This window comes from Colius striatus, chromosome 12 (genome assembly GCF_028858725.1).
Source record: "Colius striatus isolate bColStr4 chromosome 12, bColStr4.1.hap1, whole genome shotgun sequence".
Taxonomy (NCBI): Eukaryota; Metazoa; Chordata; class Aves; order Coliiformes; family Coliidae; genus Colius; species Colius striatus.
In genome coordinates this window covers 24,263,344-24,284,337 of record NC_084770.1, presented here as the reverse complement: position 1 = coordinate 24,284,337, position 20,994 = coordinate 24,263,344, and the positions used below count along the sequence as shown (strand labels likewise).

Here is a 20,994-nt window from a genome sequence, read left to right as displayed (position 1 = left end):
GTTGTAACCTTGACTAAATAGGTTTTTCTTGCACAAACTTGAACATCCTAAGATTAAAATCCACTCAAACCTTACTAATTAAGCCTCAAGCACACTGGTACGCTTAGGTCAAGAACCCAAGAATGTGTACATGTAGGCTCACATCATTGTACTCTGATGAGCACAAGACCTTGTCAATGAGGTCAGGTGTGGAAACTGTTACACTACAGATCTGTACGGCTGCAGTAATAGTGAATGCTCAGAGATGTGGGATTAATGCTTATGGAGGTTTCTGACAACTATAATTGCTCAGCATTATTGTTAATGTATCACTTCTCTAATAACATTCCAGTCCTAAAGGACTCTTGTTTTTTTAAGTTTGGCAAGAAGGAGATTGAGAGGCGATGCCATTGCTCTCTACAATGCAGAGGCAGTGTAGAGAGGGAGGTGGTGCTCATCTCTTCTCCTCGGGGTCCAGAGACAGGATGCCTGGGAATGGTTTAAAGCTGCATCCATCAGGGGAGGATTAGACTGGACATTAGGAAGCATTTATTTACCAAGAGGGTGGTCAAACACTGGAACAACCTTACCAGGGAGATGGTCGATAACCCACACCTCTCAGTGTTTAAGTGCCATTTGGACAAAGTCCTTAATATGCCCTGAAGCGGTCAGGCTGTTGGAACAGATGGTCACTGCAGGTCTCTTCCAACTGACATATTTTCAGAAGTATTTATTCTATTCTACTCTATTCTAATATTTCTGCTGTCATACCTCTTTACCTATGAAAGGGTTGAAGCACCTGAACTTAATGATACTAAGGGAGTAACTGAAATCACTTAATATTAATCAGAAATGTTATTCCCAATATATCATCCTGATATTTTTTTCATTACTTTCACATGAGACTAAAGTTAATGATATGGACAAAACTGGAGGAAGTACTAGTTTGACATTCAATGCAATTCCAGCATGGAACTAGAGCACTGTTTAACACAACTCTGAGTAACTTGGTGGAAGTATTTCCACTGCTTCTTTCCAAATGCCTGATAGAATCTCTACAGCTTGAGAGTTGTATCATTTGCTAGTTTATCTCTACAGCTTGAGAACTCTGCACCTCCAATGGTTTTATCATTTGCTAGTTTGTGGGTTTCAAGTATTACCAGTTTTAGTACTCCCTGCAGTAAGGAATGAAATGTATGTTCAGATGAAGCATTAAAAGTCTCTTATTTGGGGAGTTTAAGATTCTGGTAAGCACATCTGTGCACATAAGAAACTCTGATTCTCACCCACTGAGGCAGTAGCACCCACAGCTTGGATAGATGACTGGGACTCCCTGGTACAAACACAGAGCAAGAGATGGACTTACTGCTTTCAAATGGTAGAGAGACAAAAGAAGGGAAACAAATACATAGCTGCATTGCCTGCCCTTAGTGTCACGGCAAATGAGGAGTGGAACTGGTGAAACCCCTTGTTTTCTGTTCCCAGCCTCATATCCTAATCAGTAGATCTTGTGGCCTCCCATCCCAGAAGAATCACTAGCAAAAGGGAATAGAGAGAGATGGAGAGAAGGACAGGTTAGGGGAAAACCACACGTGCTTTGTTTAGTCTCTTTGCCAAAGGAGAAGATGCTTGTGAAATAATTTGTACGTGGTCCTGTGCTCTCCAATAACATTTAAACCCTTTCATTAAGAAAGCAGAGAGGTCTCAGCATTACTACTTTTTCACAGTTTTGTAAAGACTGGTGAGAGAAGTAATTGTTTCTCCCATGAGAAAAACAGCTCAGCATCAATTTACTTCTAAATAGATGCCAGGATGCAACCAGGCAAAAAGCTTCTATGGTAGTTTCCATTATAGAGCACCGAGAATCAAACCAAAAGAGTATATCAGTCAAAAGAAACTGAGACCTATTTGCTTCGCTGCTTGTAAGGATGTTTCCTCTCATGTTAGCTAGAAGAAATCATAAAAATCCTTGACCTGCTAAACGTGTTCACTGCCATTCGTTATGTAACAGACAGCAAGAAAATGCCAGATTTGTAGACATTTTGTAAGGCTTTTCAGAAGATGACCACAGGTATGTAACAGGTGGACTTCTCTTTTTCTTAAAATGAGGTCAAAACTATAACTTGTTCTGGGATAGGCAGAGAGAATGTACAGTAGGAAAAGAGAATGAGACAAGTTGAAATAGGCTGGAGTGACAGCATTGTATTTTGATTACTCAAATAGAAACACAGAAGCCTCTTCGGTCCTATTGAAATCAGGTCCCTGAAATCCTAGTGCTAGGAAACATTTGGGCTAAATTTAAACATTTTATGCAGATTATTCTAAGTTCTCAAATAATAAATGTCCAGTGTAGCTTCACAGTAAGGTCAAGGTGAGAAAGGCTTCAAAAAGCAGAGTGGATGACCCAGAACAACTTCTGTCATTGCTGTTTCACGTTGAAGCTTAAAACTGACAAACCTAGGTATTTAATTTTGATTGTTTCTTTTGTTTTTAATGTGGAACCCAAAAGGAATGATGCTTTTTTGCTCCTCTCTAACATAATACAAAGGAGCCATGGGCAGGGGGTAATGCAATCAGCAACAGTCGATGTTCCATTATTTTCTACTAAAAACTTTACAAAGTGACAAATGAGATGCAGCTGAAATGTGCCAGCTGAAAATTTCTCAAAACTTTCATCAGAGACAGACACAAACCATACCCAACACTGCAACCGAGAAAGTTTGCCGAAGACTCGAGTATCTGAGAAAGGGAGACATCCTGCAAAATACATTAGTGAACCCTACTCACGTACCACATCATCAGCATTACCTACAATTCCAATTCCCACATTCATGTCTAAAAGCTCTTTGTTGCTGTTGGTCAAGGACCACCTCCTTGACATTGGTCTTTTTGAAAAGAAACAATCTGATTTTAAGTTGTCTCAGCTCAAATGTAATTTCTCCTATTCAGGAAATCTGAAAGTGGTTTTTTGTTCATCAGTTTACATCTGAGGATTTGTTTAGTTCTTAAAACCTTTCATAATAAAACCTATTTGCCATGTTGGGTTAGAAAGGAATTACCTGACTGACTTTCCTTAGTTTATTCTGATGAAAAAGCAGATAGAGGTCATCATCTTGAGGAAGTTTGCAGAAAAAGATCCAAGGATCCTGGTAAACACCGAGGTGAATTTCAGCAGGCTGAAATTTCTTGCTGCAAAGAATGTGAATGGGCTGCATTACACAAACTATGGCCAGCAGGTCGAGGGAGAGGATCAGCACTAGTGATCCAGCAGATCACCTTTGCTCAGCACTGGTGATCCAGCAGATCCCCTTTGCTCAGCACTGGTGAGGCCACACCTGGAGGACTGTGTCCAGTGCTGGGCTCTCTGGTACAACAGACAGGGACATACTGGAGAGAGTCCAACCAAGAGCTACAAGGATGATAAAGGTTCAAGAAAACAGCTCTCCTATGAGGAAAGGCTGAGAGAGCTGGGACTGTTCAGCCTGGCATGAGAAGGCTCAGGGGGATCAAGCATCTCCATGGAAGGTGCACAGAGGACAGAGCCAGGCTCCTTCCAGTGTACCCAGTGACAGGACCAGAGGCCGTGGGCACAAAGGCACAAACAGGGGATTTCCCTCTGGACATCAGGGGACATTCTGTCACTCTGAGAGTGACTGAGCACTGGCACAGGCTGCCCAGGGAAGTGGTGGAGTCTCCATCCTCAGAGACGTTCAGAAGCCATCTGGACACGGTCCTGGGCAACCAGCTCTGGGTGACTCTGCTTGAGAAGGGGTTAGAGATGACAACCCACAGAGGCCACCTCCTCTGAGCTGCTGATTCTGTGACTCTTTAGGTATCCTGTAAATCTGTATCATTCACCATTTGTCATCATCTTCAATCGCTTAGTTTTAACTAGTAGGCAGGTACTCATACGAATAACAACACTTATAATGCTTGTAAGGGTGATAAGGCAGAGCACAGGAAACTTACTACGCTTCCTACACTCCTGAAAAGGTAGAGCTTAAATTTCTTCAAGAACTGAAATCAAGACATAAACCCAAGTATGAGTTTATCTCATCTCACGTGACACGCTGTCCCTAAAGTCACAAAGCATCAACGGTACCACCTATGCTATCTCAAAGGAAGCATGACAAGGTCAGCACTCCCCTCACACCTTTCCCAGCACCCATCCTGCCACGCCGCAGGAACGGCCGTAGTGCGGCTCGCGGCCTTGCAGGCGTGACAGCGATCCCAGCCCGGCCTGCAGTTGCCTGCGGCCGTCCGGACACGCTCCTTGTGTGAACGGCGCCTGCTGCTGCCATTTCACCACAGCATGGAGCTCAGCAGCTGCTGCCCTACCCTAACGCAGCTGCAGCACGGGGCGCATGCAGCATGGGCACACACTGTAAATATGGTCCCCTGGCTGCGGGCCAGGCCTGGCTTTACCACCTTTTCCCGCAGGGCTCTGCAACCACCGCAGCAAAGCTCTCCCGGGTGCTGAGCCACCGCATCCCCACAAGTGCTCCCGCTCAGCCTCCGCACAGGGGAGTACTTTCCAGCTCCGCTGCGCCTGGGCTGCGCCACGGGCGCAGAGCCCCCCACGGCCCGCGCAGCCCTCACCCCGAGCCGTGCCCGGCGGCCCCCCGGCGGCCGGAGGAGGGGTGACGTGCCGCCGCCGCGGGACACCATGGCGGAGAGCCCGCCCCGCCGCGACGCGGAGACTCCTCGGGGCGGAGCGGCCGCCTCCGGCCGCAGACGTGTGCAGCCTGGCCCCGCCCCTATATAAGCGGTGGCGTCGGCGCAGCCCCGGGGAGCGCGGCCGCCGCCTCAGCTGCAGCGGATCGCGGAGCGGGCGCCATGGCAGGTCAGTGCGCGCGCCGCGCCTCCCGCGAGCGCCCGGCACGCGCAACGCGGCTCGCGCGGGTGCGGGCGGGGCCGGCGCGCGCTCCCCGGTGCTCCCCGCCGCGCGCCCCGCCGCTCCCCGCGCCCGCGACTATTTTTAGCCTCGTCCCGGGGGCGGGCCGGTGCCACGGGACGCGGAGGACCGGGGCCGCAGCCGCGACGGGCTGGGGCTGCCCGCGGGGGGGAGAGGTGGGGGGCTGGGAGCGTCCCGGGCGCCTCCGTACGGTTCGGGAGGGCGCTCAAGACTCTGCCTTGCTCCGCGCCGCCTGCCGCGGTGTCTGGCGCGGGGCTTTGTCCCGTAACGGGGCGGGGGGGGGCGCGGGCGGAGAGAGGAGGGTCGGGAGAGGCCCCAATAAGGCCGCAGCGGCTCGCAGGAGAAAATCTATCCCCGTCCTGAAAGACGAGTTGTGCAACTTCTGTAGGATTTCGTACTTCACAGAGAGCAACTCCTTACCGCCTTCCCAAGGGTGCCTGGCGTTTCTGTTCCGGACCTTTTTTCCCCAATTCTCTTACCTGAATCTGTCAGTGGAGTCGGTTTCACTTTCAGCTTTAGAAGGCTGAAGACTCCTGTTGCTCAGCCCTGCGGTACACAACTTGATTAGATGCTCCTGTCTCTAGGAATTCCGTACTAAAACAGAAAAGAAAACACAACAAAAAACCCCAACAACAACAAAAAGACGTGTACTAATGCCCAACTCGAAAGAACAGCAGAATAGACAAATGCCTGTGAACTCTGTCAGTGCCTAGGAAAATACTTCATAAGGAAGTTTTAAAGTATGAGGGACAAGCCCCCTCCTGCACACTGTCAAATGAAAGACTGGTCCTAGCTCAGACTTCCAGGATGCTCTTAGGTGTGTAAAGGGCTAGAGCAAAGACTTGTGTACGGATACTGTAGCCTGCGAACTGGAAAGCCAAAGATCTCTCTGAACTTGCTCAGTTTTGCTTGGATAAATCAGTTTTGATGCTGGGTGTCCTCTGGGTTTGTTTGTTTTTGCAGCTGCAATGATAATTCAGTAAGTTTCAGGCATAACAGTGACTACTGTGTGAACGTAACCTAACTGTGGAGGAAAGGTTTACAAAGAAGGCAGAGGGAGGAGAGCATGGAGAGGGAGACAACTGAAAACTTGTGGTGGAGGTAGAATGGACTAGTCTCTTGCAGATGTAACTTCCATCTAGATGGAAGTTGGACTAGATGATCTCTAAAAGTCCCTTCCAACACCTACCATTCTATGATTAAGCAGCAATTTGGTCTTGCCCAAATTGTAGTATGGACCCATGCATAATGTCTGAGTTTAGTGGTGAATGCACTTTACAAAAGATATGAAATAGAAGACAGCTTATTCAAAACTTTGGCAAGCTGTACTAATTTGGATGCTCTGTAAGTTGCTGCTATCCTCCCTCCCCTCAAGCAAAGTTTTCTGATGCAGTTGGGATGTAACAGAAGGCTTCTTAGCCCTTACTCCATCATTAAATGGGCTTCCCCAAGAACTTTGTGTGTGAATACTCAGTTTCAGTACGATGAGGAGAACTAACAGGTCAATGAAAAGGACTAATCTTTTAGTGGCAAGGTCACTTTAAGAATTACTCTTACACTGCTGGGATAAAAGCCCAACATTCAGGTGAATATTGGGCACAATCCCACTTTGTCTACACTGGATTTTTAGTGAGCTCCTGGTCAGCCCAGACCGGCAGAGTTTTATGCATTGAGTAGTTGAAGAGTAACATGCAAAATACGTAATTAAAGAGGCTGCTCTGCTAGAATGATGTTCACATGATTCAAAATGCTACCCACTTGCCATTTGTAAAGCTTCAAAAGAAATGCAAAATTGTTCAAGCAGATTTGCTTAATTTTTATGAAAAATTGTTGATAAATTTAAAAAAAACCCCTTCATTCCTGGCCTTGCAGAAGCCTTTCTTTGAACTCTGTAATTGGCCACTATAATCTAAATCCCTTGGGACTAGTTTTTGTTGCTAAGCAAAATAGAAGGTTTTGTAGCTTGTCTGTACAGCTTGCAGACTAGGTTTGCAGAGCTCGTAGACAATTATGTTATGTGACTTTCTGTTGCCAAATGTTAAGGTGGTATTAGGTCAAAAACATAGCGATTGTGACTGTCTCGCAAGCTGAGGAGTTGTACTGAACGACAGTCTCTGAAAGTTGAGCACTTGGTATTTTAATCTTACTACTACATTTGATAATAAGCTTTTTAAATGCCCAGAGCTCTCACTCTCAATCCATACCTAATGTAGTTAACAACTTCTGTATAGAAAAGACATCGCAGTTGCTAAAATAAACTTGAATGTGAAAATCTACTCCTCAAATTCTTAGAGAATCTTCAGTGTCAAAATTGGTTTGGTAGAAAACAGCATGCTTCTTTATAAGGTGCTGTGGCTTGGAAAGGAGTACTACATGATGATAGTACACGAGGAAGTTTTGAAGTTACTTGTTTGCTTTCCTAAGTCCTACTCTGCCAGTTTAAAATGTGGCAACTCAAAGAATGGAAAGCTTGTATTTTATGGCCCCAATGAGCAGTATACAGCAAAGTGATCCATCTTAATCTATTTTTAAGAGCCAGCTAGAGCTGAAGATTTTACCTTATAGTAACAATTCAACCTTACCTCTTTTTGCTAAAGAGCAAACGCTGTTGTTGCAAGTCTTGAGTTGCTTGTTGTATTACTGGTTACTTGCCATTTAAATCTTGCATTCTTGTGATAGAGCTGCAACCATGGATTGCAGAACAACTCATCTGCAAAATCCTGAGCTAGCAAAACTTAATGCTGTTGTCCAAGATCTAATTCAGTGCTTACTTTCATTTGAAAATGAAGCATGTTTTACGCTGCTGTGGCTTCAGGGTTGAGAGCTAAATCTAGAGTAACTCTACAAAACTCTGTTACTAACTTTAGACTACTTCAGCATAAAAATAGTATAATAGTGGCCAAAAATAAAGCTCTTTAGATCTTTTGTGTTGTTGCTAACATTTGGCATGACTTATTTAACCTGTGGGCAAACTGGAACTAATTTTCTTTGGGTTTGGGCTGTGGTTTGTTTTTACTGCATTTTGCAATGTGGCAAGGTACTAATAGCAGCTATAACTATATAAGTATGATCACCTTAATTTGGCCATGTGTGCAGGCCAAACACACAAGAGTTAAAGGGCACACCTTGGAGGTCTTGCAGCATGATTACCTAGCAGTATTAAGTTTCTAGTATATCTGTCTCAGAATAAAGTAGTAGATCACACTAACTTGACCGAGTTTATTTCTTCCAGACCAGTCTTTTGTGACTCTAGCCACAAATGACTCCTATGTTAAAGGAGCACTGGTACTTGGTTCATCCTTGCAACAGTACAGAACAACAAGGAAGCTGACTGCACTCATAACTCCTCAGGTCTCAGATCTTATGAGGTAAGGTCACCTATATACTTCAAACTGCCACAGTTCCTGATGATGTGAAGGCTGAAAAACAGAAGCTAAATTCCTAAAGAGTAACCATCCAAAACTCTGGAAGCTTAGCGGCTAAACCTAAGAGAATACAACGTGACATTATCTGGAATTCTTTAAGTTCTTCAAATGTTAATGTCTTTTTTTTTTCTTCCATATTATGACTTAACACGTACTCTGTAGTTAGACCACTAAACTTTGACTTGATACTGATATTTCAAGCAAATATTTGCTCTTTTATAGTCCTACTTAGAACTGTCCAACAATACGATGTTGTCTGTGTGTTCGCTGGTGCTGTGTGTATGCGTGTGGCAGTGGGAGTAGGGGACTGGTATGTACTTGTCTTGCAGAAGCATTCCCAATTGAGATAATGTAACACAAGCTCCCTTGAAGTCTAGCAGACTCTTCAAATTTTATCATGAGAGAAGATCATAAGCAGAACTAGAGTAGCACCAAGTATGTCACATCAGCAGATCAGAGGCATATAATGAGGTCATCACAGTACAACAAATGAAATTAACAGGCAGTCGCTTCCTACAGCCTCTCTGAGTCTCAGTATGAAGCAAACTGGGTGCTCTGTCCACATTTAAGAGGAGGGTAAAAACCCTGTTAACTTCGTAGCTACATGAACAACAGATGACAGGTCAAGGTTCTCTACATGGGCAAGTTCTTCTGAAAAAAAATCTCTTCATAGAGACAGGAGAGCAGGGGCTTAATACTAAATGGAGTGACTTTCCCCAGAGTCTCTTGGCAGCTAAAAGCCTTACCAATATAAAGATGTTATATATAGGAACATCCATTCTAGCCTGTTTGGTTAGCGTGCTCTTTTAAGATGAATTGTAGATGTGCATATGTGCCACTGCAGGTCAGTTAGTACTATGCTTATAGAGCAGCATTACCTACCTGGCTAGTGCTGTAGAACTTGCATTTCTCACTCTATATCCACTACGGTATGCCATAAGTTCAGAAGCAACTATCCTTACCAAACTGTCAGTACAAAGACAGCTTGCAAGGCAGAGTTCTTAAACTTATTTACAACATCTGTGGCTGCAATTGTACTGACAACTGCTGAGCATTCAAGATACACTGTAGAATAGTGGGACTTTGCAGATGCTTCATATTTTAAGCAGCATGAATTCCTTAACCTCTCTGGAACTAATGGTAATGTTTTACTGATAGTAAAGCAAAGGTTGGGTATCTGCCACAAAATTTCACTTCCCGGTATGAAAGTTTGTCACCCCTAGGTGAACATGATACTGGGTCAAAACACTGGTGTGCCCACAGCCACGACTGTGAATCTTTAAAACTTTATGAGGTAAAGAAAGTTTTAGCAACTGAGTCTAGTCAGAGTTCTCAGTCACAAATCCAGCACAATGTTGTCATAACTATCGCATAAGCTTCGGTTTCAGCTGTTTAGGATTCAGCTACTGTTGTGCTCAAGCTACTCTAACAGCTTCCCGATTCTCAGTTGTGTGCTCAAAGTAGACTGTGAACTTGACAAAAATCGGTCTGTCTGGAAAAAAAAAAGGCTGTATGGAAAGTTTGTGCTATGTAGCTGTGACCTACTGGACTTGGTAGCGATGCCAACTAAAGCCCTGGCTGGGGAAGGAAAAACAACCAACTAAACTACTCTGTTCCTCAAAAGCTGCCTGTAACAAACTAGAAACCTTGAGGCAGAGGTATACTTGTGCATTCCAGCACATGTGGTCAACCGTTACAGAAGACGTAAGAAATACTGACAGTTTCCTTGTTATTACAGTTTTCTGTGATATGTCATGTGGTCTGGCTCTGGAATAACAGTAGAGCTAAGTCTTGGCAATTGCTCCTTCCCCAGGAAAGTGCTCAAGAAAGTCTTTGATGAAGTCATATTGGTTAATGTCTTGGATAGTGGGGATTCAGCACACTTGGCGTTAATGAAGAGACCTGAGCTGGGTGTCACACTAACCAAGCTTCACTGCTGGGAACTGACACAGTTTTCAAAATGTGTTTTCATGGATGCAGACACAATGGTAAGTGACAGCTCTTAATGACCCGGTATGGGAATTGTTGAATCTTTTCCTGTGTGTTGCTTTTAGCTTTGTTACTTGAGTTTCGAGGGGGATGGGGTCAGTGGTGGCTTTTTTAAGATGGGTAACTGAGGCCTTTTTGCTATTTGGACTAGTAATTCTAAAAACTGTTGATCCAAATTAATTGCAATGTCTGTGGGGACTGTCTGTCTGAACTATTCCATAAGACAAGAGTGCCAATATGAGAACTCTTTGACACCCACCTTAAGACGTGAAAAAATCCATTAAAACTTGATATCCCCCATTCCTAACCTAAAAAACGGGACACGTTTTTTTACCCCTTTTACAACTAGGTTTTGTCAAATATTGATGAGCTCTTTGAGAGAGAAGAGCTGTCTGCAGCACCAGATCCAGGCTGGCCTGACTGTTTTAACTCTGGAGTTTTTGTTTACCGACCTTCCATTGAAACATACAATCAGCTGTTACAGTTTGCCACAGAGAAAGGCAGCTTTGATGGTATGTATGAATTTGTATTTTAATACAAGTTAGGCCAAAATGGTAATAGTGGTTGGGATGGCTCAGTAACTACAAACATGTCATATGGAGGGGATTCTGTAGGATAGAATCCTGAACTCTGTTTAAATAACAACCCTCTCATAATAGAGGCTATTGTTACAATATGTAGTAATAAACTATTTTTTTTCAGACTTCATGAAATAAAGAAACCCTAAGTTTGGCCTCCAAACTAGCAGCTGTAACGAGAAATCTTAGGGTGGAGCAAGCACAAAGCATGCACTAGCAAATGAAACTGCACTACTATGCTTCATGCCTTCCTAAGAGCAAAGACATAAACGTCCCACGCTAACTGAAGTTGCTGTGGGAATAGTAGCACTGACAAACTGGAATGTAGGTTCAGAGAAACATTTAAAGATGCTACTATGTCTTCAAATGCTACATGATAGCTTCCTGAAGGAGGGTGACCATCTTTTTCCCAATATCAAGTGCATGTTGGCTGCTTTGAAATATTGGTCACTAGGGATTGCCCACTGTGCCATGTTTAAGCTTGAGAAGACAAGTTCTGTTGTCCTGTAAGTCTCAGTCTACTACTGTTGCAGTAGTATGTGTTGCTTGAAGACTGCTGTAGTTAAAAGGCTTCTGAATGAGTTACCATTGTCTCCTGTCACTAGATTTCATTATGTAACTACCGTGGTACAAAACACTCTTAATAGAAAAAGTTACAGAAATAACACCTTGAAATGGAACTCTTTAATGGAGGGTAATTAGAGAGCCTGACTTACTTTCCAGTACTTGGTAAAATGCAGAAGTTCTGGATGTCACTCAGTCTGCAGAATAATCCCTGTTACTGTGTGGGCTCCTGTGTGTGGCCTCTTAAAAAGAACTGATGCTTGATGCCACCATATGAATAAACTCTAGGGAAAACGAGTACTGTAATGGAAAGTCTGTCTGCACCTTGCTGCTGACAAGGTAGCAACTGGTAGCTCTAGAAGGGCTCTCAAATGATGGGTCTAAATGGACCATTAGCCATGACAAAATTGGTAGCATGGTACTGAATTTTTGCATTTCAAAAAAAAACCCCACCAACACCCTCCAACCCCCACAAAAAGCACCCCACAAAGCAAGCACACCGTTGTGCAAACTGACTGCTGAGTAGCTCCAGTAACATCCTGACTTGTGATTGACTCCTCTGAGCTTTGTGCTCAACTGCCAACAGACCTTGTCTTCTAGGGCTAAGGCTCTTGTCCTTTATAAAACTAGAACTGCTTTCACAATATACTTTGTGACTTGGAAGTTAAAACCACCACACGATGGTGAAACTTCCTCAGTGTACTACATGTGAAGCAATGGTTGCAGCTCTTAACAGCAAAAATGGTGGGTTAATGGTTTAGGTACCAAACTTCTAGAACTGTAAGCCTTAAAATTTGTCTAGTTTTTATTAAATGGTAGCACTGATGTCAGTTAAGAGACCATGGAGAATTACACTACCCACATAAGTTGTTGCTGAGCTCATGAACTTAGTCGGGAGAAAGAAGATTCAAACATAAACTGATCAGGACAGTAATAAAAGTTTATAGCCTCAAAGAGAAATACCTGTGAAGGGTGTTGTGGTTGAAGCCCAGCTGGCAACGCAGCCACTCGAGCCACTCGCCGCCTCCTCCTTGCCACGCTTCCCCTAGCATGGGGAGGAGAACTGGAAAAAGAAAGCAATTAAAACTCATGGGTTAAGATAAGAACAACTCTAAGAACTAAAATATAACAGGAGTAAGAAGAATAAAGTATAACAACAGTAATTAAGTGAAACAAAACTCAGCAAAAAGACAAATGCTGCCCAGTGCAGTTGCTCAGCATGCACTGACCGATGCTCCAGCACTGATCTGTCCCTCCCAGCCAACCCCCCAGTTTCTATACTGGACATGATGTTCGCTGGTGTGGGACAGCCCCATGGCTGCTTCGGGTCGCCTGTCCTGCCTGTGCTCCCAGCTTCTTGGGCACACACTGCCCTCCCGCCACCCCCAGTCCACTCACTGGCAGGGCAGGGCAGGGAAAAAGGCAGAATATGGCCTTGATGTATGAGCACCGCTCAGCAATAACCAAAACATCCCTGTTATCAATGTTCGCTTCAGCATAAACCCAAAATATAGCCCTGTAGCAGCTACAAGGAAGAAAACTCTATCCCAGCTGAAACCAGGACAGAAGGATAACTGCCCTTAATAAGGGACTGGGATGCAAACTCAAACAAGCTACAAAGCTGTGCATACTTGAAGTAAAGCTCTAAGCACTTTATCTGCGCCAGCAGAAATTAAGGAGTGCAAGATTTACCGAGTGTTTTGTATTTATAACAGCAGAGAGACGCATCCTGTCTAATCCTGTTGTCCAGAAGTGGTAGAGTGATGGCTACTTCTGTAAACAACTACTTGGATTATTTGAACTTCACCTTTCTAGTGAGGAAGACATCATGCAGTAATTCTGGATGCTATCTGAAAGGAAGGGTGGGGGAGGAAGTTTGGTTTTAAAAGAAATCTGGTAGTACTGATACCTTAAGAATATCGCTGTTGTGTTGACAATCCTCTGGCTCTTTAGCCTGTGAACTAAAATGCTTGCTTTTACGTAGACATAACACAGCAAGACTGTATCTGTAGAGGTGTATCTAACCAAAGTACTGCCTGATGTCTAAAATCCAGTTGATAAGACTAATGTTGAAGTCTGAACTAGGACAGCTAAATGCTGCTTTCACTAGCTGCTTTGGCACAAAAGCATCCATCAATCTGGAAAAAAAGCTGAGTATGGTAAAACAATCTGTAAGAGAAAGTCCTGTAGAGTGATTGAAGTACATTGTTGCTGCCCCTTCAGTTATGAGTTATCTCTTCTGAGAGGGCATCCCAGGCTCATCTTTTAGATGACCTTACTGTTAACGTATACATTCTTAACATATAATTAGAAGGTAAAATGAAACATAGCTGAGTAAAGAGCAGGGGACTTGCCTGGTTTCTTTGACTCATCTCTTGTGATGGACACAACTTCTTCAAAATGCTTTCCCTCTTTTATGAGCTGAGAGGCAAGTCAGAGGTTTGAAGTTACTGGACTGAGTCTCTAGGCAATTTCTCACTCTGCAATCTGCATGTATGCTGACAGCTGTAACAGGACACTTAGAATTTATATTTGTCAGTGTAATTCTGTACATCTAAGTTTATGCCCCGTGTCCAGGTAATTCAGTTTCAAAAAAGCAAATTTTGCTCAAACAGCAGTGAGGGTATAAACCTTAGTACTGCCCTAAATCTAATTGTAGGCCAATTAAAAAATACCAAAAACCAACCTTTCCCAAGTCAGCAGAGGTGGAGCACTTTAGAAAATTAAAGATTAAAATAAGTTTTACCTGTTTATCTCCTCTATAGCAACACTAAGGTTACAGGTGAAGGGAAGATGGCAAATGAAAATTGAGGGTCTCCCTTTGGTCTCCTTCATAAGAGGAACTATTAGCATTTGAAGACTAAGTCACTGCAGTAAGGAACGACTGGATATAAATAAGTACTTTTTACTTCTCAGGAGCTGCTTATAAACTAGTCTGCTTTGGGCTAGAGGCTTTTTTTTTTCCCCACCTACTCCTGACATTAGTGAAGAACTCCAGACTCATTTGACCTCATTACAATCTCTACTTGCAAATTAAGAGTTGACTCTTCCCAACACAGTAGGGCTGGCCGTAGCTTAGATGGTTATCCTCACTTAGAAGTTAATCAGCAGCTTTTAAGTACAGAACTAGGAATGCTCATTGCCTGTTAAAAGATTTCAAGTTTTACTAGAGTTGTTGCCAAGAGTGAATGTGCTTATCAGATCACAGTGTAGGTGGATGCATTCTGCACTCCAGGTCTAACACACCACCGATACCCTGACTCTGCTGTTGAGATGGAGGTCACACATCTGTGTGCAGAAGTAATGAAACTAATTGTTGACACTTAATCCTCTCAGCTGTGGCTTTCCTGAAGCTGAATGGTACTCGGTTGTCAAGTCCTGTTTTTTGCTGCCTTATGCAGCTGGAATTTAGGCTGTAAAAGAAACTGAATGGCAGAGGTTGCACACAGCTTGAGTGCTTTTTAGCAAAAGTAACCTCACATGTGATCTTTTTAATTCTCTGCATTTTTTGGTTTTTCAAAGGCTGCATGGTTTACAGGGTTGTTCCCAAACAGAACTCTAGCAGCCTGTGCCAAACTTCTACTGGACAGAACTGCATTACTGACTTTTCATTATCAAAGTGACTGAAAACTATCCTAAGCAAGCTATTGGATGCTTGTAGCCTATTAATGCTTTCTCTTCCAGGTGCAGATCAGGGGTTATTAAACACCTTCTTCAGCAGCTGGGCAACAACAGACATGAGCAAACATCTACCATTTATTTATAATTTGAGCAGCACTTCTGTATATACGTACCTTCCAGCATTTAAAGCGTAAGTTCACAATTCTAAGACAACTTTCAGAGCTTATATAAACTAATTTCCTGTAACAGAATAAACAAGCACAATATAAACTTGGACAGTTTTTTCTAAAAGAAGGTATATTAGTTTCCTTAAAACACAAAAAAGTTGAATTAATAGTAGTTAAATGATTCATCTCGTGATAAATGCAGAGGAAGATGTATCTGTAGTTTAAACTGCTCATCCCTGACAGTATCGCTGAAGTGGATTTAGATTAAGCACATTTGGCAGGTCACTTGCAAAAGAAAGAACCTCCGGTATGGGATAGTCTATTACAGCTCTAATCAAAGGCAGCAGCTCTTGAATCAGCTTGAGCTGAACTTCATGTTACTGGTGCTATTGTTCCCACCTAAATAATTTGCCCTTTCCTCACTCAGATTACCTAGGGGTATTATTTGAAGTAATCTAATCAACCTGTACCATTCAAATAGGCACGGTGAACAAAGACTTGTATAAAGCTAGAATCCTTTCCCAACAGTCTCTCTAGGTCTCGGATAGTTCCTTAAATAACAGCAAGATGGAATAAAGACTTCAGCCAGCCACCATAACGTTGTGTGTTTCCTGTGTTGGGAAAACAACTATCCACCCTAGCTAGCAGTATTAGATGTGGCATGTGAGTAAACCATGTATCAGTGTCAGGGTCACTCAAAGTGTTGTAATAAACAGAGGAAAATGGGGGAAGCATGGGAAGCTGAAAAGTTACACAAACTCTTACTCTTTAAGAGTTGCACAAGTGAGAACAAGTTGAGGGAAAGTACCAATTGCATAAAAACAATCTGATCTCTGAATGACATCAGGTTACGAGTGTCTAAAGCAGCAGCTAGCATAAGCAGGACTGTTGCTGGCTCAAGATCCAACTATGTCTTGTGATCAGAATACCATTTGAAATCCTGTCATGCTAAAAGTGGAACACTTATTTAAAGAAATACATGCAAGCGTAAGAATGACTAAGTAGTTGGATAGCATTCGATAAGTTAGCATCTATTGTAAAGTACGTCCTCATTCCATGGCTGGCTGGTTGCTAGTCACTTGACCTTAAAATTAGAAATGACCTTGTTGCCACAAAAGCCTAATTGGACACGAGGGCTCCTGAAAAAAGATTCCATTTAACTGACTGGATCAATTGCCTAACTGATTTCAGCAGACCTTCAAAAGTAGAATGCTGGAAGTACAGCACTGTAAGTAGAATGCCCTGCTCAAGAGGAGGAACAATTTCCCTTGGTTAGATCAGCAGATACACTCCTGATAATCAGCAATTGGAATAAAGTGAAATTTAAAGCTACTGACATCAATAGCCAAGTTTTTCGCAGCTTTGTGCAGCGAGACTACATTTCACAGCAGTCTCAGTAATCCTTTTTCCAAAGGAAAATGCCAATTCATGACAAACGCTCTGTAACTTCAAAACATTGATCAAGGACTTTTCTGGGAGATGGGGAAAGACGGATTAGTTGCTAGGCCAGTGTGGACATACAACTTCCTAACAGTTGAGCTCGAACATTTAAAGGGAGTAGTGTGGATCCAGAAAGTATCTATAAAGCAGATACTGAAAACACTGCAGAAGCTTGGCATCTGTCAACTGTTAAACAGGTCTTAGGTGGACAGAATGCTACGAGTACACTTTCTGCAGCAAGTGTAATGTAACACTACTTAGGCATTCTCTAAAAAGGCTATTTAAATTAAACAATGATAAATTGCCTCACAACGGCAGCAGCCTAAGATAAAGAAAACTCAGGCCATTAAGTAGAGGTGTGACAGCCAGGAAGATTAATGTACTCTTCTCATTCCAAATCTTGACATACAGAATTCAACAGATCAGTTCCTGATCTTTAAACACAATTGTTGGGGTTTTTTCCCCTCTTGCAATTAGTGCAAATAACCGACGTTTCACTCACAAATAGGTTTTGATTCTGCAAAAACATCAGTTGAGTTCAGAACACTGAACATCAATACTGAAACAGGGCCAAGGACCTTACAACAGCACAAATAAAACCCACCCAAATGCACACCGCCTTATTTTGAATATTAGAAAGGTTTTGAAACGCACCTGCATTGTCTCCATATGTAAAACCCCTTAAACATCCCAACCCTGGTCAAAGTGAGGGTGTGCCTAATGAAACATTAAAGCCAGTTTGGCACGATTGTCCATTTAATTGTATGATGTTGAGAAGAAGTCCTAACATGGTACAAACTGAACTAGGTGGGACAGTCAGTTACTGGAGAGACTGAGCGTCGCTTGTTCACAAAACTGACTCAAGCTGACCTCTAGTTTGGAACCACAGAATAAAGGAATGAATGTTGTCTCTTTGCTTTAAGCCCTTTACTTCAAAAGGAGTGCATATCTACACACTTAATGTACAACATACTAGTAACACCTGGGACAAATCTTGAAGTCCATATTGCAAATACAGTTAAAATAGTTTTTAAAAGAAACAAGCAAAAACCCCACCTCTACTACCACAAAACCTACACAACTAAGGTTATTTAGGAAACAACAACTGGTTGTCCAATGTGACCCTGCTGCACCAAGATAGAGGTCTTCTGAAATGCCTACGTTATGCTAGGTTACAGTTTTGCAGGGTCAGTCTTCCTGCAGCAGGGCCTTCCAATGATCCTATTCTATAGGGTCGTAAACTAAAAAGGTAACTCTTAACAGAGACCCTTCTCTATATAATGCTTGTTATGCCTGAGTATCTGGATCACTGACTTTGGAGTAGAATATTTTTCACTTTTAAAACCAGTTCCGATTGCAACGGCTGCTTGAGACTGCTCTCCTGAGCTATGGACATCACTCTACCTAAAGACTTGAGTTGGCTGTAAGTACTTACCCAGCCCAGACCATCAGGTTTTGGCTTATATTCTGACTAGTGTAATGTAGCATTCCCGTTGTGTTTTCTTTGTTGTGTAGCGATGCTTTCAGTCCCTGTAGGCATTGGCAGTTCGATCATTTAGCGTTTAGCCTTCTAAATACATTCATACTTCTGTTCTCTGGACATTCACAGAAACTGCAGGTTAAAAACTGTCTGCCAGTCAAAACTCTTGTTTTCTAGACACCTGAACAAATGGTGGGTTCTAACTTTTTCTGTCCAACAGGTTTGGTGGAAATACTAAAGTGGTGCATTTCCTGGGAAGCACAAAGCCATGGAACTATACATATGACTCCAGAACAAAAAGCATAAAAGGCAACATGGGTGACCCCAAAACATTTCACCCAGAATTTCTCAACATGTGGTGGGATACCTATACAGTTAATGTATTACCATTACTAGAACAGCATGGAATTGTTAAAGAAGCTACTACAGGTGTAAACATGGTATGTGCTTTAATATTCTTGTAGAAACTACCTAAGTATGGATGGCAGGTTCTTCAGTATTTCACCCATTTCCCTTCTCTCGATCCATCTCAAAGTGGTTTAGTTTGTGGGATGTGGCATCTCTGGATTTCTTCTTTTAAGCTTGGAATAAATAACATTACAGAAGCACGCTCGAGTGGTCTCCAATGTAGCTGTCTGCCTGCCTAGAATAAACCACATAAGTAGCTAATGGGCCACCAGAAATTACACTATACTAACTTATTTAATATAGAAGTTCAGCGTACGGATCTTGCACGGTGAAACCAGTCTGGGTAAACCCAGGATAACTGGAGAATGAATATTTAGCTAAACTGACAGTGATGAATGCCAGTAGTTGTCAAACATGAAGTAATGCTTCTAACTCTAGTTCTTAGTTCAGCACCTTGCACCTGACTGCAGTCTTAGCTTAGTACATGGGCCAGTTTAAGTTCTCAACCTTTCTAAGACCAAAGTTACTGCTCTCTTTAAGATGTGCTTTCTCTTGTTAATCTTACATCTTTCTAATGAACTATTTGCAGCTATCGGGCTTGGTTTATACTCTGGCTTTCTCTTGTGGCTTCTGTAGAGAGGTATGAAGAACTTAACCTTTATTCTTCCTTTCTCCCAGCTAACTTCTGTAACTCTGCTTTGTTATTTTGCTAGGAAAGCTGCACAGTCCCTGCCCATTGGCAATGCTTGCTGCTGTGCATGTGAATAGCTACATTGTTGTCCCATTCTTGTTGCTCACTTTAGCTATGCAGAGCATTTCTGTATTTTTCTGCTCTTCCTTTTAGGCAGAGGTTACAGAGGCAGTGTCCCACATATCAATATCAGCACCATCACCAGCATTACCAACTGTATCTTCAGAAGAACGCAAAGAACGGTGGGAGCAGGGCCAAGCTGACTATATGGGAGTGGATTCCTTCGACAACATCAAGAAGAAACTTGATACCTACCTTCAGTAGAAATGCCTGTCTCAAACAGTGGTGATGCAAGGACTTGTTCCAGAACTAACAGCTAGAAAGGTGTAGATGGTGGTCAGTTACACTTGCTAGTAGCTTGATGAAAAACTTCTTGGCTGAAGGTCTCTGCAGTGCTACAGATGAAGACTGAGCAAAAGATAGGAAGCAGAACTCCTTGGGCCACCTATTACTGCCCCATTTCTAGATAAAACCAGGTATTTTCAGCTTAAATTTTCTTCTGTTGTGATCAATTGGCTCAAATGTACTCCTTGAAACTTGGTTTGTTACCTCACCGCAGTAAGGTGATTAGCATTGATTCCTTTGCTTGCTGTTTTAGATGTAAAATCTAATTCATGGGATTGCTCAAACACTAGAGTGGTAGCGATTCTGCTTTACCATTTATGTATTAATGACACTGGGATACATACGGATGTAACGGTAATAGCACTGCTTTGCTCTTCCAGTCACAATTGCACTGAAGTTTTGACCAGGTTCTTACGCACAGTGCCTACAGCATGGCAGAATGCATTTTTCAGTTCTGTATACTGCGGGACTAGTAAACTGAGTTTTATCTGTTACTTGCCATGTTGCACTTGATACAAAAATAAAAAATGTTGTCATGCATTTCTGACTTCCCTAAACTCAACTGAAGAACAAAAAAAGGGGGGAGCTCTGAAGCAGTCTGACTGAAATAGTCAACAGGTATAACCCTTAGAGGTGAAGTGGCATTCGCAAAGCTTGTCTTCTAGTTCTGCAACTATTTACATAATATTTACAATTACAGAGAATATAGTCATTTACCAGGGAGCTGTTTAGGGCCAATCCCCTTATTAGCTTGCCCCAAGTACAGGACAAGGCAGCAGAGGAAGTACCTGCTGGAGCTACACACATAAGCAACATGGAGCTTTGGAAGAAAGCATTTTCTTTGGGTGACTAAAGAAACATCATTCCTAATGTCAAGCCCTGTACACTGCAGAATTGTTTTTAAACACAAGCGTGATACTTGGCAAAGATGGACTAAATAGCTGCTTAAGAACCTGCACCTGCTCTGATTGGAAAACTGCTCTTTCCATGTGCACCAAAAGTGCCTTTTTTTTCTCCTTTTTGCTTCACTTAGGCTACACATTGTCTTGTAAGACACATGGAAAAGCAGTAAAAATACCACGACAAAAAAACATGCTCAAGTCAGACAGAGATTGGCTGTTACCTGTACCGAGTTTCAGATCCATCCTTTCAGCAAGTCTAAAAAGAACCTAATTAGTGTTCTTTACCAGCTCTACTCTGTGTTAGTCCAGAAACAAAGAAAATACAATTTTATTGTTTCCTAATTAAAGAGGATTTTGGCAGGAAGCTACTGACAGTGCCAAACCTGGAGATAAAATAATCAACAGGCTCTCAGCATTTGCTGGTAAGGCA

The 20,994-nt window shown here is 42.7% G+C and overlaps 1 protein-coding gene across 1 annotated transcript; it reads left to right on the top strand.

The window, feature by feature from the left end:
* The first annotated feature begins 4,747 nt into the window (after positions 1–4,747).
* On the top strand, positions 4,748–20,994 carry GYG1 (glycogenin 1). Its single transcript, XM_062005668.1, has 7 exons — positions 4,748–4,822; positions 8,127–8,262; positions 10,133–10,307; positions 10,658–10,820; positions 15,135–15,261; positions 18,379–18,598; positions 19,411–20,994. Exons 1-7 carry the CDS (start codon positions 4,816–4,818, stop codon positions 19,579–19,581), a joined length of 999 nt encoding a protein of 332 aa, XP_061861652.1. The 5' UTR covers positions 4,748–4,815; the 3' UTR covers positions 19,582–20,994.